Source organism: Bombus bifarius, unplaced genomic scaffold (assembly GCF_011952205.1).
Source record: "Bombus bifarius isolate JDL3187 unplaced genomic scaffold, Bbif_JDL3187 scf7180000008190, whole genome shotgun sequence".
Taxonomy (NCBI): Eukaryota; Metazoa; Arthropoda; class Insecta; order Hymenoptera; family Apidae; genus Bombus; species Bombus bifarius.
In genome coordinates, this window is record NW_022884499.1 from 59697 (window position 1) to 76697 (window position 17001).

General features: G+C 37.2%; 1 protein-coding gene across 2 annotated transcripts in view; it reads left to right on the forward strand.

Moving 5' to 3' along the window:
• LOC117209699 overlaps positions 1–17001 on the forward strand; it is a 61267-nt gene that overhangs the window by 18459 nt on the left and 25807 nt on the right. The window contains exon 1 of one of the 2 annotated variants that reach the window (XM_033451988.1): positions 9654–11614. The exons of the other annotated variant lie outside the window; for it this stretch is intronic. Within the exon in view, the coding sequence (XP_033307879.1) occupies positions 10357–11614 (1258 nt within the window). The 5' untranslated portion in view covers positions 9654–10356. Of the gene's footprint in view, positions 1–9653; positions 11615–17001 lie in introns of those variants that run through there. 2 annotated transcript variants of the gene reach the window in all.

Genomic DNA, 17001 nt, shown 5'->3' on the forward strand with positions numbered 1-17001 from the left:
TTAGAAATAAATTTATACTACGATCCACCTTTACAACGACCATTAACCAGTGCAAAAATCGCTGGAGGCAGCAGCCTGTACACCCGCGATCGATGAAAGGTCTGCAAAAACGTGCATAGTGGGCCGATAGTCGATCGCAGATCTTGGAACACGAGCACAGGTGCAAAGTCGGCGAACGATACCTGCGGCTACGCAAGGATCGTTCTCGTTGGAGGCAGCACACGAACGGCGGTGGTGCTCGTGCAAAGTCGGGACAAGAAGGGGCAAACGTGGAAACAGAGAGAGGGACAGAGGCCGGCTTTCGTCGCAGTAGCATCAGTCGCCGACACCGCGCGATACACTGCGCTTTGCACATCTTCGAGTCTCGTTTTGCCTTGTTCAAACGATCGTTCTTCGACGAGAAAAAGATTCTAATGCGAACTTAAGTCGCGATCACGTGTATCTGATCGTAATTCAGGGAATATTTACCGTGAATTTTCTGCCTGAGGGAGTTTGACATCAACGGATGGTATTTGAGAAGTTGGCGGTATAGCAACAAGTTGGGAGCAGCAAGTAATTGTTTTTATCGTTGTTAGTTTGGGAAATTGAGAATGCCAATGTGACGCGTTGAGGTTGTGGTTTATATAAGAATAATTTACTGACTGCAGTTTTTAGACCGCGAGATTGAAGTTTAGATGTGGTTATAGTAGCCGTTAGCTACCCCCGTAGCTGCGGTTTCGTTTGGAAAATTGGAATCGTAGCACGTGTATGTGATTTTGATAAAATTGAGAATCAGCGAGTGATCCTATTTAGTTTGGTTTATTTTTTTGAAATTAATTGCTTTCGCATTTGTTTCTAAATAGAGCTGTACTATTGTTCCAAGTTTAGTTTTTCAAAATTGGTACATATATATATATGATAAACTTATCTTTGAGAAATGAAACTCAAATGAAAAGATTCAGAATGATAGGTGGTTACTTTATATTGTTAATATAAGGTTTATAAAGACATTTCTCGCTGAAAAATGCCAGCCGTGCGCAAGCAATAGATTTTCACAATGATATAGATCCTCGTGGGCGTGCAAGTTCATAACATACAAACTTCAATATTCTCTCAACGTACACACATAGTTCATAAACTTAAAAGCCTGGAAAGTGCAACTGGCCAGAGGCACTCAATTACGTGTTTATAAAACCTGAGAGATCCTGGTCATAATACTTCCTTCAGAATCCTTCCTACCAATCAAGGAATTCTACCAAAAACATCAACCGTTTTCAATGTAGCAAATAAATTAAGTTTCTCCGAATAACATTTCATAATCAAGCGTTTTAAACAAATGCAACTTCCAAATTCGACCACAGGTTTCCAGTTTATACATTGAATAAAGTTACCAAACAGGGGGAACCAAATGAAAGATCGGACAACAAATTAAAAGATTAACAAATTTTCAATCCGACAAATAAATTAAATTTCTCCGAATTGCGATTAATTAAGCATTTTAAAACAAACGATATTCCCAAATTCCACACAGGTTTCGTACGTTGCATAAAATTGCCAAACAGGGAGAAAAATCCGTTAATTACGATTTTAATTATCGTCGAAATTTTTTATGGTAGTTGCGCGCGCATGGTATCAATTCGTTATGATTATGAAAATTATTCGGTTCGATTTCACACTCGAGAACTCGTTTTGCGACTTCATCGCTCGTTCTTCGTACAGTCATCACTTGCGTTTTGCCACGTAACAACTATTGTCAAAGTTTTCTATTGTAACGTAATAACTCGTCTGAGGGTACAATGAATCGAAAATTTATTAAAAATCGAGCATTAGGCCAAAGTACATTAAAATGACGAAATTTTATGATCGATCGATGATATGATATAAAAGATTCATCACGAATTGAAGTAATTTACAACTGCTCATTTTGAGGCCTCGATTGATTCAACTTTCCAACATTCCCGAAAGACTTCCTCTCGAGTATTGCACAAACTATCAAGTTGCCCTTCTTCGATCGTTTTATTCGTTCGGTCAGTGATACATTCAAGAGCGCGTGATCGAATCGAGCAACCGTTATCGTAATTTATGCTAATGAATTTGGTCCGGGAGCTGGGATGAATTTAATTATGGTAGAATTCTGTATTGAATTGATAATCGTGGAGTGCATATAGCTTCTCGGATATAATAGAAATTTTTAGGTGAGATATAATTAGACAATCAATAACTTTGTAACGATTTATAGAATTATAAAATATATGATCATTCTTTTCTGATATTTCCAATAAAACTTCTATTTCATGTGTACATTTGTATAAGAAAATGTGTATAAGTATTTCGAAGGAAAAGAGTTTCGCCTATATGTCCCTAAAAAGATAACGGAAATTAATAAGAAAAAACTTTTTATTGTGAATGATACGAAATTTCCAAATAAAATACTACAGTATTTGACAAAAATTCATCGCAACAAAATTCAATACAATTCAAGCATAATAAAATTCCTCGAGCTGACGTTCTCGGATAAAATATTATTAATCACAATGACGCAGTGGATAATTATAACGAACGATGCTTTCGAAGCCAACATTTCATGGCAAGTTTACAATATTTCATTGATCCCTATAAAACTCCTTTTACAATTTCTCCATATCCGATTCAATATAAAGATACCACTTCGTAATACACATACACACGCACCAAATAAAAACGTCTGCTTTCATACACACAATAAACACACCCCCATTCTCCAATAGCCCGGCAACGAGTGGGTAAAAATCTCGAGAACCCGTGAACTCGCTCGACCACGAAGATCGTCAGACAGTCGCTCGTAAAAAAAGCTGGGACAAGCGGTTTAAGAGAGTCAAAATCCCCGCAGATAAATCAGCGGAGAGCCGAGGAGTCGTGACAGGTGGGGAGAGCTTTCCGTGCGAGGCATCCGAAGGAATTCGCGGCGCGCGTCCCACGGTTCTTTTCGAGGAACGAAGACACGAAGAACTCGATTATCTGCGCGAGAAAACGAGTGGCTCGCGCTACCGTCACCCCAGGAAGAGACGCACGACAAAGACGTACGCTGCCTTCCAGACGATCGACAGCATGCTTCTGACGAAACCGGGCAAGTGGTGGTCCCGCGAGCCAGCGCGAATGCACGCGCGAAGGGTTGCGCGAGCGAGAAGAGCGAGCGTGCACGACACGGGCACGTAGTCTGTCCGAAGGTGAATAGAAGCGTGCGTGTGATGTCGATATCGCGGGCTCGATCCTGGCCGCTTCTGGACCCGTGCGCCAAGCAAGAACGCGAGAACGTTCGTTTGGAGAAGGTGGAGCAGAAACAAAAAGCAACTGGAGAGACAGAAGAGAAGAACTGTCATCCGCATAACAGCAGCCCTCAGGTGCAAGCAAGGCGACTTCTGTCGAGGCATTATTATCCAGAAGGAGGCTGGGGATGGGTGGTCACGGTCGTTAGCACGTTGGTACATTTGCTGGGACCAGGTTTGCAACTCTCCATCCCGGCCACTCTCGCGCTACCAGCTACCGTCAAGTTTTATCATCATCCTCTGCATACTGTCGGTGAGTTAGCGAAATGTGTATTTGCAGAAGTAAACATAGTAAAGTTGGCTATTCTGTTTGGAGATTTTGGGGTTGATGGTATATAGCTGATGAGAAGCGTAGGTGAATTGTTACTGGTGGGTTGATCTGGATGGTTATATCATATGGAGCAGATGCTCATTTTGAGTGGGGATCGAGGGAATCACACTATCGCGCTGCAATTCAGGGAGAATTCGTGTTAATTTGTGTTTTGTTGGCACCTAGTATGTGGAATGCGTTTCACAGAAAGGGTAGTAGGATAATTCTTTGTTTATGTATTTATAGGAAATACGGTTACTTTTATTAGAATCGTACGCTCTTAAATTTGGATTAGTTGTTACCATTTTGGAAGAATCGTTGGCTGTAAATATTTTAAGTTATGATAGTATATTCGGAGAGTGATATACTGTTATTAGCTACATACACCTTTTAACCACGGGAGACGCGAAATTGTGCAGAATGAAATATGAGGTACCCAAACATGGAACGGAGGATTTATTTTCGATGAAGTTTACGGTAACACTTTTGACGTATAATGCCTGTGATAGTTTTCCTTGTGGCACAAAGATAATAGCAATTTTCATAAATTCTTTTTTATTGCACCATTATCGTTACAATGTACGACCACACGAAACAAATGTTTAATTAGAGGTTTGCCATGATTTATTTTATAGCAACCACACATTTGATGGAGAAACATGAAAAGAAGACACCTCTTTATAAAAGCTTAGGTTCGATTTAACAATCTTGTCCAAAATTTACGACACGCAAATGGCTTCTCTGGTTATGCAACCGAGTGGCGAACCTCCATCAAGTTTATGAATATAACTTCCTATTGAAATTGTCTTTTAATTGGCAAAGTCCACGCGATTGTTTCTACCTCTTGGTAAAATTTAATAGGTAATTGGAAAATGTGGTATCTAGTATACGAAGCTTACAATCTAACTTATCTGATTGACAAACTGAAGATGGAAATTACAAAGTGGAAACTATTGACTTCGGTATTTGTAAAATTACGAATTTGCATAATTGCAACAAGTTTAAAGATTTTAAATTCTCCAAGTTCTGGGTTTGTTGAAATAACTTGACAATTATTGAAATTAAAAATGTTTGAATTTATAAAATCATTGCGATACAGGTACAGAATATGTACTTTATAAATATTATGTACGTAATACTTATCGATTGCATTAGACAACTCGATTTTCTAGCTAATAGTAGAAATTTTTCTGTTTCATCCCTAACCATTCTGTTTTCCTCGATTTCTTACGTCTTTCCTTCAGGGTGCTCTTAAAGAGTTTTTATAGGAGGAACTTGCGGTGGCAGTTATGAAAGACATTTATCACAGTTTTCAAACTCGATCACTCTTATTAACACCAACACTATAGTATCAATCAGTACATTTGTCAAAAGGGATAAATGTCTCATACAACTAATGAAATTATAAATACAGAGATGTTTCGCGTAAAAGAACTTTCTATACGTTGCGAATATCCTTGTATTATATCCTGAATATTCCAAAACATTTTTCAAATGATATAAAATATTTTAGAAAATTGTTTAGAGAATTCTAGAAAATAAATTAAAATCTATAATATATTACTTTTCACGAAAAACGTTTAAATCAACACAAGACGATTCCTATACTTGGATTCAAAAAGATTTAAAGGTTATTGCTTTGATTTAATGTTTTATATTTCCAAGTTTATGTCAATAATAAGGAGAAATATATTTTTCTTAGCAATAAAATGCGTTAGAGACTCGTATAATATTAGGATATCACGAATGCAAAGACCGTTTGTTGTTTCTAAAAATAAACGCTGAGTGCTCATACTAAGTTTCATAGCCCGCGGTAACGTTTATATCATATTGCGTTTACGACTAGCGCTCAGGGCACATCATATAGTGACATCTTTCAACGTCGTCAAAAGTCTAGGGAATTTACGTGACTTTTAACCTGAATTACCGACTAGGACAGAGTTAACATCATAGCGCACTCTACATTTCAACCGTGTAAGATCCAAAGAAAGCAGTCGATATAAAGTAAACTGCTCGTTTTTCATTTACTCTTTTGTCCATCAGTCGGAATTTGCAAAATATGGTGGTTTCTTTAAGAAGTTCACAGTTCTGACGAGTTTTATGTAAGTTTCAGCTTAAGAGAATTTCATTAATATACTATATCTCCTCGCAATTATTTCTTAGTGAAACTTTACTTCTAGGAGATAAATCATTGATAATGTTTACAGAAGAAATATATGTTCTAACTAATCAGAAATATGATTCTCCTTTCAGCAGAATATAAATAATTCATATTTGAAAAATATTATAAACATCTTTAAACTAGCAAACGTAGAAATATATAAATGTATATATAAGTTTCATAGGTTGTACAATATAATACATACTCCGACTAATTTATTCATTCATTCAAATCAGTCCTATCATTCAAATGAACAGAAAGAAGAGCAATTACAATAAAGAGTAAGCAAGCTTAACTATCTCAATTATTTCAACACCTGCTATACAATGAAGCGCTAAGAGTTATTAAAACCAAAATCATTAGGTTATTTTAATAGTAAAATTGTCCAAACCATAATGCAATCCTATTGCGCAATTTTAAGTATATCAATAAAACTTGATCTTCACTTTTAATTAAAATAAGAAGAATTCAAAAACTACGAATGATGTAGTGCGACGCAAATGACGGTATCGTTTCATCGCAAACATAATAATCTACAACCCATAACAAAGATCTGGAACGATTTCTTGCAGACCTTCCGAACACGTCATCCTGACGTGTAATAGCTGGCAGCCGGTTCTTTTCTCAACATAGCACGATGGTATCGGTCAACATTGATCGAACGATTTGGCCCTGTCTAACTCTGATATTACATCAACATTTAATCCTAGATCTGGACAAGTATTCGGCCATGAAAATGTGAGCCACATTCAAAGGTTGACAGTGCGCAGATTACAAACGGCATTAATTACGAGCTCGAAATGTATCTGGAGGCACTATGTTTATCGTTATATCTACATCGACAGATCGCTACTTTCATTGCTACTTTGATCTACCTATTCTTATAAAACTACTCCAATTTGATGCATCAAGGATTCCAACTTTAAATATCTTTTATTATTAAAACACAATATTCCCAACAAAATAGTATTTACATAAACTGCCCTAGAATAAGTAATACAAAAGCTCTGTTGAGTACACGTATGCTTGATTCACTTCAGTAATAAAATCACTTTAATTCAGTGCGCGTTGAACCTACCTCATGGAGAATTAATTATCAACAAATTTGCGTTTAGCCAATTAATTTTTAAACTCTATCTTCTCATAAACATAGCTTTAAATAAGAGTTTTTATTTTTATTCGACTTGTTTTCGCGGATAACCTCCTGTCTGAGTAATTGTGTCTACTAATTGCTAATCGTAAATTAGTTTACTTTAGACCATTAGTATGTCATTAACGAATTATTGTAGTTATTAATAATTAATTTGCGTTAAAATCATCCAATACGTTCGTAATAAATGCGGGCAGTCCGTCTTATCCACTTCATACATTTCTAATATCTCATAAAACAAAATAACATTGAAATTGTTATTAAATGGACTTTTGGAGTTTGATATTTAATTGATTCACACAGATTCAGTTTTTACGTTCTGTATTTCACCACCATGTACAGCCATATGAACACACCGGATACACTTAGATAATTAACACGTGGTCGACGCCTAAGACAAAGGAGCATCGTAGGGTCATACCAACTTAGCATGTAGGAACTAGTGATCATGCCAACCTAACATTTCCTCAACAGAAACCAAAAAGCAGACTACCGAAGCGTCCTGTTTTGCGACCAAGTTTTCAGGACAGAAAAAAATAAAAAAAAAGTACATAAAAAAGCTTCGCTCCCCAGTGACTTAAACCCAAAAATTGTATTATACGACGAAAAATGTAAAGCGCCGACACATAATGCAGCATGGCTACGTCGTACCTCCGCGTATCGGTACCTTTGCCTAACATATCATTACAAAAATTCACCGTTTATTGTGAATATGTACCTAAAACTGTATTCTTGGGCTCAATAAACAACTTTAAATCGTTTAAATCGTTTCCTCAACAGAAATAACGCTAACGGCGAGATTAATAAGGACATGTAAAAGTGTTTAGATTAGTGTCGCACGGCGCGCTTATTACCACGAACGTGTTAATGTCAATTCATACAGCGAGAATACTTAATTTATGCCGGGTTTATGATCCGAGTCGCGTCACAGTGACGTGTCGTTTAATGTCCGCTGATGATACACATCGGCTGATGGAAGGTAAATACGGAAAGCCCACAAATTCATATATGTATTTTGTTCGAATAGGGGAGAATAGAGAAGCGAGTAAAGACGAGCAACTACAATGGACAGGGATTTTCGATGTGTAAGGGGTGAAAGCGCGTCGCGAAACGAAAGGGCTTTCCGACGCAAATGAAAAAGTTAGGATCATCGCGGCGATTTCGTCTTTTTTATTCTTGGTCTGACAAAATTACTTACGATCTCCGAGATCTCTGAGCATAATTCTATGATACTGGAAAGGATGGAGGCTGACGGAGGGTTGCGTCGGATGAAACGCTCGGGTAGATTAAACCGGAGACGCTTTTGGGAGTTTGACGAGCGTCTTCTGGCGACGTGGGTGGTGTTTCGTTTTAGATTCGCCTGCTCTGTTGCAAGAAATGCAGAAAATTATAGAAATTGCCAGGAATATTATAGGAATATATTAAGATCAACACCCATTTGAATATTCCCCCCGAATTTCTTTAGAAAGCACTGGTTATTATACTAATTATGAGAAATATTGGTTGAATGCCCTGCAGTTTATAGACAATGGATACTTATGCAAATTTAAATTTATATAATTTCTATGGTTAATATTTTTTAGTTATACGTTTAGTTGTTGTGTGTTTTATTGTGCACTTTCTTTTTAAAGGAAGGAAGGTTATTCTTTATTGGGATATTAAACTTCCCTTGGTTTATTAAAAAATGCACATAGAGTAGTGAAAATTGCAACTCATTTTCCTCATCATGAAAATTAAGTTCTGGCTTAATAAAGTGCATTGTGAAGCTAAACATGTTCGGGACGCATAAAGTGTCTGAAATACGCTTACAAGCTGCATCACGATCTCTTAAAGAAATATACCGCAAGAAAGTATATCAACTAACGAAGTATCTTAATCGAATGGAGCTACGTGGGAAGAATTGACTTGAACAACAAGCTTTTCTGCACGAGATATCTTATCTATGCTTCAGCTATAACTTTAAATACATTTCTCTCACGAAGAAAGCTATTTCGCTCACCATGACAACCAATCTCCCTATCAAACGAACCACTATGAACCTTCTTTAATAAAAATTATCATTAAGCAATAACAAATGACCATAAATTAACCAACAGGAAACAAATAAGTACAATTGAGGAACTTTCACAGTAATTCAAAGGAGTTTGAATATTTTCGTAAGCCACTGTAAATAAAAAATTGAAGTAAGCAAGTCAAAAATAAGCAAGTGTTCACATCTTACTTTCGTCAGTAATGTATACAGCCAGCCATAGGCCAGTCATGTTTTAAAAGCTCACTCAATAACTTTTGTTTTATTTTACATTAGAATATAAATGAAATAACAAGGTTATAATAAAATACTTAGAAAATAAAAGCAGGGACAAGCATACAGTTTGTAGTAAATATTAGTTATTGCTCGAATACTTATAGCCTACAGTGGATGTTTACCATAAATCTGTAGGCTCTTTTACTCAAAGCTCCTCAATCACCAACTGTACAAACAATTACTTCAAGTATCACTCTCACATTTTTCAAACCCTTTGAATACTTTCCCGAAACAATTACATTTCTACCTTCGCTTCAAGTAACAAATCGACGAACGTTACTTACGCAACAAGCTCGTTGGAAGCAACATTTCTCGCGCATAATTGCTTCGCTTTTGCCGTCGGAACAACGGCTACCTGAACGTTCCGCGAACATACAAAGTGGCTGGAGCAACCAGCGCGGAGGGGGTTTAGAAAAAGAGAGAGGGATTCCTCCGGCTTCGGTTCCAGAAGCGCAGCTGTCGAGCGTAGCCGCGCGGACAGCCGCACGATTCTTGGCCGACGCGGTTCTCCGGCCAGTTTGCGTGCTGAGCGTGGCGCGCTCGGTTGCTTACTTGTCGTATCTTCGACAGCCTTCAGATCGCCGAGATATCTGTATTCAAACCGTATAAAACCGGGTCCTATATACGTTGTCACCAAAATCGCGAACCGGTTGAATTTGTCTTAAGCCAGAGAATTTCTCCGAACGAGACTCTAATTACTGTTATAACATTGAAATGTAACAGAATCGTGTAGTTGCAATTGTCAAGTATGCATCGTAACTTTCCTCTTCTAAAATGACGTTTAGAAGTCGCATTTAAAAACGGAAGAAAAGAAAATGAATAAAGAAAATTAATAACAGGAGATGGTTTTGTAAAATAGAAAAAAGTAGATAATACAAAATGTGTATTAACTCAAGCGTTGAATATCATCATTTTGCAAGTCCAAATTGCAAAATCTTCAACTGGATGATTCATGGAACGCAATTGAACACGTAATTTGACTGTCGCGACTTAATCTCGCATTTTCACTCTGGTGGACAGTAAGTAAAGAATCAGAGATCCTTTGGTGGAGGGGAAATGGAAGAGGCAGAGGAGACAAAGAATCGACGACGAAAACGGCGAAGACGACGAAGACGCGAATGGGAAGAGGTTTGAGAACACCGGATAATGGCTGCCTCTCGCGTCGATCTGGAAATCGGCGACGATCGAACGACAGTCAATAAGTCATCGCTCCTTTGTGAATCTCTGACTTCGGAAGATTCAAGTGTCACCAGCGATAGCGAGAGAAAGCGAAGGATTACGAATCAAAAAGGCGGAATGAGAGGACTCGTCGTCGTGGAGGACCATCGCAGGACATCCAGCGAGGACGTCCAAGGACAAAATTTGACGGTTCACGAACCTCCAGATAAAAACAGACCGCTTCTCGCTCAAGATGGAAGGAGCAAAAGTACGAGAAACGCAGAACTTGCTGACAAACCGAAAAGTTCGCGGCAGTATGACGCATACAAGTTTCCCACTGAGCATAAACGGCTTAGCGTAAACTTTAGGCCAGATAACTCAATACAGATTAAGAAACAGAGGGTCGTGAAGTCGAAAAAGAAGCCGGAGAACACGCAGACATCGATCTCTGGGGTCATCTATAAATTAGTAGGTTCGACCAGGCAGCGTGGATCGAAAGAGAATGTTGGTAAAAAGGATCGACGCGAACTTTCACCGCGATATAGACCACGGAATCACGCGAATTTGATCGTTGATACGGCGGAAGGTACAATTGAGAGAAGGTCTCGAGCAGAAGTGCCTCGTAAACTTGCCGATTCTCCGAGAGACCGACCGATAGTAAAAGGGCGCGAGGACATCGAAAGGGGGGTAACTCGATCATCCACGAGCCAGGAAAGTCCTCGTGTCAGTGAACCCCGATCCTCCAACAACGTGACGCCTGTTCGTAAAGTCGGAAAACACGTTGGCCAAACTACGTGTCCAAATTGTGATGAACTGCATCTTTCTTACGAAAAGTCTTATCTGCCTAAATATTCAGGATTTTTAGAGTGTGAAGGACTAGCGTACGAAGAGAACTACGTAAAGGAGGCGAATGGAAAGAAATCAAGGCACGAGACCCCTGTTGCGTCGTTGCTATATCACAGCAGGTCTTTGCCACGATTATCTGTACACGACAGCGGTGTCGCGTGCAGTGGAAACGAACAATCGCCTGCCGCCGGCCACGCGCACAATTCCAAACAATTGCTGACTGATTTAAAGCAACTGCATACATTGAAACAACATTATTATCCGGAAGGAGGCTGGGGATGGATCGTGATGTTTGTTGGTATGCTGGTGCAGATGCTGTCCTATGGAATACATGGGGCCAGTGGCATCTTCCTGCTGCAGGTGGCTGACAAGTTTGCCCATGCTGTGTACTGGAAGTCAGGTTAGTTTGTTTTGGGAAATTGTTCCGAAGATTTGGTTGAGGGGATAAGAATATTATTTGGTATGATAGACGATTTATATACAATGGTTCGTGTAGATGTTTGTACACTTACAAAACTTTTCTCGCGTGTTGTATGAATGATTATATATATATATATAAAGTTATATATATATATATATATATATATATATAAAATATAAAGTTATAAGTAATATAAATATAAGTTTATATAAATATAAAGTTATATATATATATATAAAATATATATATATATATAAAGTTATATATATATATATATATATATATATATATATATATATATATAAGTTATATAAAAATTTTGAAAATATATATACTGTATCCACAAGAAGTATATGCGCACTACTGTATTTATTATAACATTTACGTAGTAATTTATTATGTCCAAACATATTAAAATTACATGTTCATTCCTGTATTTCCGTGTATAGTCTTCAATCCGCTTTTAATTTACTATTCAAACTTTATAATAAATTCACTATTCAAACACCACACGTATCAGTACCTCGTGTTGCAACGATGTACAAGTACCGATTTAACGTTCAGTTTCAAACAATTTATTCACGTGTATGTAGCCATTTGCTCGTCCAATTCGATCATCTACTCATTTGCATAACAAATCGATCGACGAATTGTTGAAACCGTAGTAATGCCGATTTTTCTTATGTGTCATTCAACATTAGACTTACACGGAGCGTGCATGTTTTTAACATATTAGCTATCATAGTAAGTTGGAGTAGCGCGTTTCTTTCGTTTTTATTCATTTAATACTATAATATTTTTATGAGGTTTGGGTTAGGTACTAACCACAGCAGGTACATATATTTTTCAAAAGTATCTCCCTCCCTCTGATTAATTATGAAGAAAATAATTTAGAATGTGTAATTTCACTTGGTTTAGTAATTCTTTAGTAAATCAATCAGTAATAAAATCCAAATATATTAACTAACATAAATAATCGAGAAGCAAGAAAAAGGAACAGAAGAAGGAAATGAGTAATAAAATTGAAACATTAACTACCGACAGAGTTTCAGTCTGTTTCAATTCGGCCATAAAACGGCGCAGAACGTTATCGCGATTGAAAGGGGCAGAAAGTTGCAACGTTGTGGGAATAGTCGGTGAAATTAAAGAGCGTCAGCTGGCTGGGCCGTGTGAAACAAGGCTGAAATCACGATGCATCTTTCACCTTGTTGCCCGTCCACTAGCGCTTTGTCTGCGCGCAACTGTTTCTCTCGTTTCCGTGGCCACGAAACGTGCATGGTCAGGCACGTATATCGCTCTTTGGCGAACGTCCAAGCGGCACGAGTGTCGCCGAGTATTCTTACATCTGCCGTCTAATAAACGAGATATGAATCGCGTTAATTATACATCACACCTTCTCGCCGTTCGTTTACTTCGGTTCGTGGCTACGCTTGGAGAAAAAGATGCGAATGAATGCCACTTGGCAAACGTTCCACCCCTTGTTGTTGGCAAACTTTACGAGTCTTCGATGAGTTATCAAGAACATTGTGAGATTCTAGTAGTAGCTTTCGTCGCAATATGATTTTCTACACATCTTTGATTCCTATCTCTGTAGTTGATGATATGAAATAGTCGAGATTCCTACAATTACAAGCCAAACTGATCAGCTCCACTCTTTACCTCCTATCTTATATAACATACAATTATTCATACACATTACCTAGTATACAAAAAATAATTTAAATATATGAAACTCACCAGTATTCTACATGATTCGATTGCGACTTGATAAAAAAAGATTCTAATGATATCGATTTATTAGGAACTTAGTAATGAATGTAATATTAGGGTTTACTGAGTTTATTCTATTACGAATCAAAATCTACTTTTAATTGTTTTATGTAAGAAGAAAGATCAGAGTTAATTGTAAATTTTAAATGATTTCAAGGGGCATAGGAATTTCTGATGAATTGAAGTAACATGGAAAGGCAAATATGGATATGTATTTCAATATATTCTAGTTGAATCAACAAACATAAGTTTTTCAATACACTTTGCGCACCATAAGCAACATCTTGGCGAAACCACAGGGAAAATCTACACAGGCTCGGGATGGAGCCGGCAGGTCTAATAATCCCTAGAAAATATTCGCAATTCTAAGGAGATGGCGCGTTGTCCCTCTACTGTTTCTCACACGTGGCCCAGTTATCTCTCGAAACGGAAGCAGGCGTTCTCTTATCGAAATAGTAATAGCTAAACTGAATTGGAAAGCAGACGGCTATTCAATTATCATAAAACACATGAATGAAACGCGGAAACAATATATTTTTGCTCGCTTTCCTTTCATAAAATATCCATAACGATTTCCAATTTAATGATATTTTACTGATATTGTCTACGATCAGATTAAATAAAGAATCTTCGATTTCAAATGTTATAAAATTAAATTTATAGGTAGACACAACTTTATCAAGAAGTCTCGACAAATGTATTTACTGCACAAAATTCTATAAATCTATGCATTAGAACTACATTTATTTGAATTCCATTTACTGAATTGAAATTTTAGTTATTACCCGGTTAATTGAGCTACTGACTGATCTTTTACCCTTAGGAATTTATTACGATACAATCGACCAGCAGTCAGACCAGAAAATTTTGAGAAACTTTTCAAAGCAACATTTTCTCTAAAATTCCTACAGACAACGGTAATTTCTCAAAATTTCATCCACGGCTTCTTTCGAACTCGTTCCACTAACGAAGCTGCAATAGTGGTTCATGAATCGGCCAATAAAGACGAATTGCTCTCTCGCCTTTACGTCGTCCACGGGTGCTCGATGTCAGTGAAACGATTCGAAGACTTACCGTCTAGGAATGACATCATAATAGAACGTTGATCCTGTTCTCGTTTGAGAAAGCGTTGTTCATGAGTGCGTGCACACTTGAGAGCAGGTGAGGGACTCGATTATTCAGGTGGGCCTAGTTCCTATTCAAAGACGACTAGAACCCTCCAAATCACACGATCGAAAGTAGAATTCCATCTGACTCGGTGACTGCTCTTTGCTCGAAATTCATGAGAACTGTTCCTTTAATTATGTTTATTGTAAGGTATATTAAATCTAGAAAGGTCGATCGTACGAATTATGACGCGTTCGCTCGATTTTCTCTATTTCTGGCTGTTTTCGTCGGTGTCGTGACCTCGTTATGAAAACGGAAGACAGCGGTTGACAAATTGCTAGCGTTTATGTAAAATAGTGGAGCCACGTGATTTTCATATTTAAGTAGCATGAGATAAAATGGAAACCAGGTAATTAGAAATTGAATAGACAACAACATTTGGAGGTTTTATCTGTTCAGGAGAAACGTGCAGAAAATTCTAAACTGTTGTTTACAGCGTCTAGTTATACGAGGTTGGTTTATAATATTTATAATATTAAATCCTAACATTTGCCATATGTGTTACATGTCATTCGATAGTTTCTATTCTCTTTTCTAATATTAATGAAATAGAAATACCTGTATAATTTTATGTTTCCTCTTTTAACGACATTTGTATTGATATCAGATACCGCTCCGTAACGATAATACTAGTATGATAATGTCATAATAAAAATAATTCTTTAGAAAGAACCTTCCTTGAATGGAAAGATCTTTAGTATCTACTTCGCCAGACCTCGCTTCGATCCCTTACCATCCTTTTTTATTTACCGTGAAACAACTATCGGATCTACTTATTCTATAACAATGTGAAACAGTGAAAATATTTCGAACATTGCTTTGCATCAAAAACAATTGATTTCTTCGAGCAACAAACTCACAAACTATCGGAACGTTAGGGAGAAATTATAAATAATAGTGGAAAATATTTAATTAATCAAGTCATGTTAAATAATTATGAAAAAATTATAGTCTTCAATCGCAAAAACTACAGGAATTTAGCACAATTTTTTTTTAACGGAAGTGCAGGTAAGACAAAGCGTTTGATAACCTTTCGAAATACAATTCTCCAATGAATAATTATTTTTACACTATTAAATCAGGAATCCATCAGATGAATTTACACAGTTTCCTATTCATGCCAGAATTAATTCGACATTATAATTCCATCATACCGTCACTGTCGAAAACTTTCACGGTAGATAGACAGATCGCCACCCACATGCGTTTGCGGCGCAAAGCTATCGATCAAATCGCGTAGAACGGAAATCTCGAGTGCTGACTTTATAATCGTTGCTGGTATGAATTCCAGTTAACAAGAACACTCTTAGAAAAAGAACAGAGAGTAACCATGTGCACGTTTAAAAAGCATGACACAGGCTTTAACGAGGTTGTCGCATTCTTAGCTGCGCTATTAACCACATACGGACCGCGTAAATAGCCACACTCGCTTTAGGTGGGCCAGACGATTAGAAGAAAAACATCGATCACGAATTCGATTAATTACTGAATCCACAGAAACTTCATTCGTCTTTGATTCCTGTGGATTCTCTTCTTTTTACCCTAAGATGAAGAAAATAAACGAATTAATAGCTCAACAAACGTTCTCCCTTTTAGAAGCTTAGGTTTCTAAACGTATACGAAAAAATATGTTGCAAGGCATAATTCTAAATAAATCAAATAAATTATTAATGCTCGTGCAAATGTATATTTTCTTAGGATAAAAGTAGAACATTTAAAGTAATACTCGATATATTATATCGTACATATTTCTGATACATTTTGCTCATTATACATGCATATTGCGAACTAGTTATGAAAGTTCTAAGATCTACTGAATTATATCAGTTAGAACACTTTGATAATTCCCTAATTATTTCTTTTGTTACTATTTTATAGTCACAAATATTATAGAATTGTTCTCGACACAGTGGCGAGAGAGTTTTTCGGGCACAAAGTTGCGATTGCGTTATTTAGAAAGTTAGATTCGAGGAAATGCGTGCGTGCGTCAAAGTGGTTGACTGGCAGGTATAAGTATGTGAGCGTGGGGGGGATGAGTGTTCTTAAGCGTGGATAGTGTGTTGTGAGAGGGAAGTTTTAGACAGAGTAACAAGCTAAGGCGGAACTCTGTGCGAAACTTCGAGAGCAGAACGAGTTTTAAGAACTTACAATCAACGTTTAAGAGGAGCTTGCCTGAACGAGACCCAGCCTGGCATTCTCATTTATTTCATTGCAACTATGCTGTTTTAAGATTCATGCAAACTTTTAGTTTTCCTCGCTCGAATTACATACTATCGTGATACACGCGGAAGAAATAATATTAACATTGATAGAAAGCATATAAGACCTGAATTAGATTTTAAGTTTATTTCAAGAGTATTTCAGTTGGAACAATTGGTAATTCCTTTTATAAATTTGATTTTATAGGCACTTTGTTCGCAGACACATCA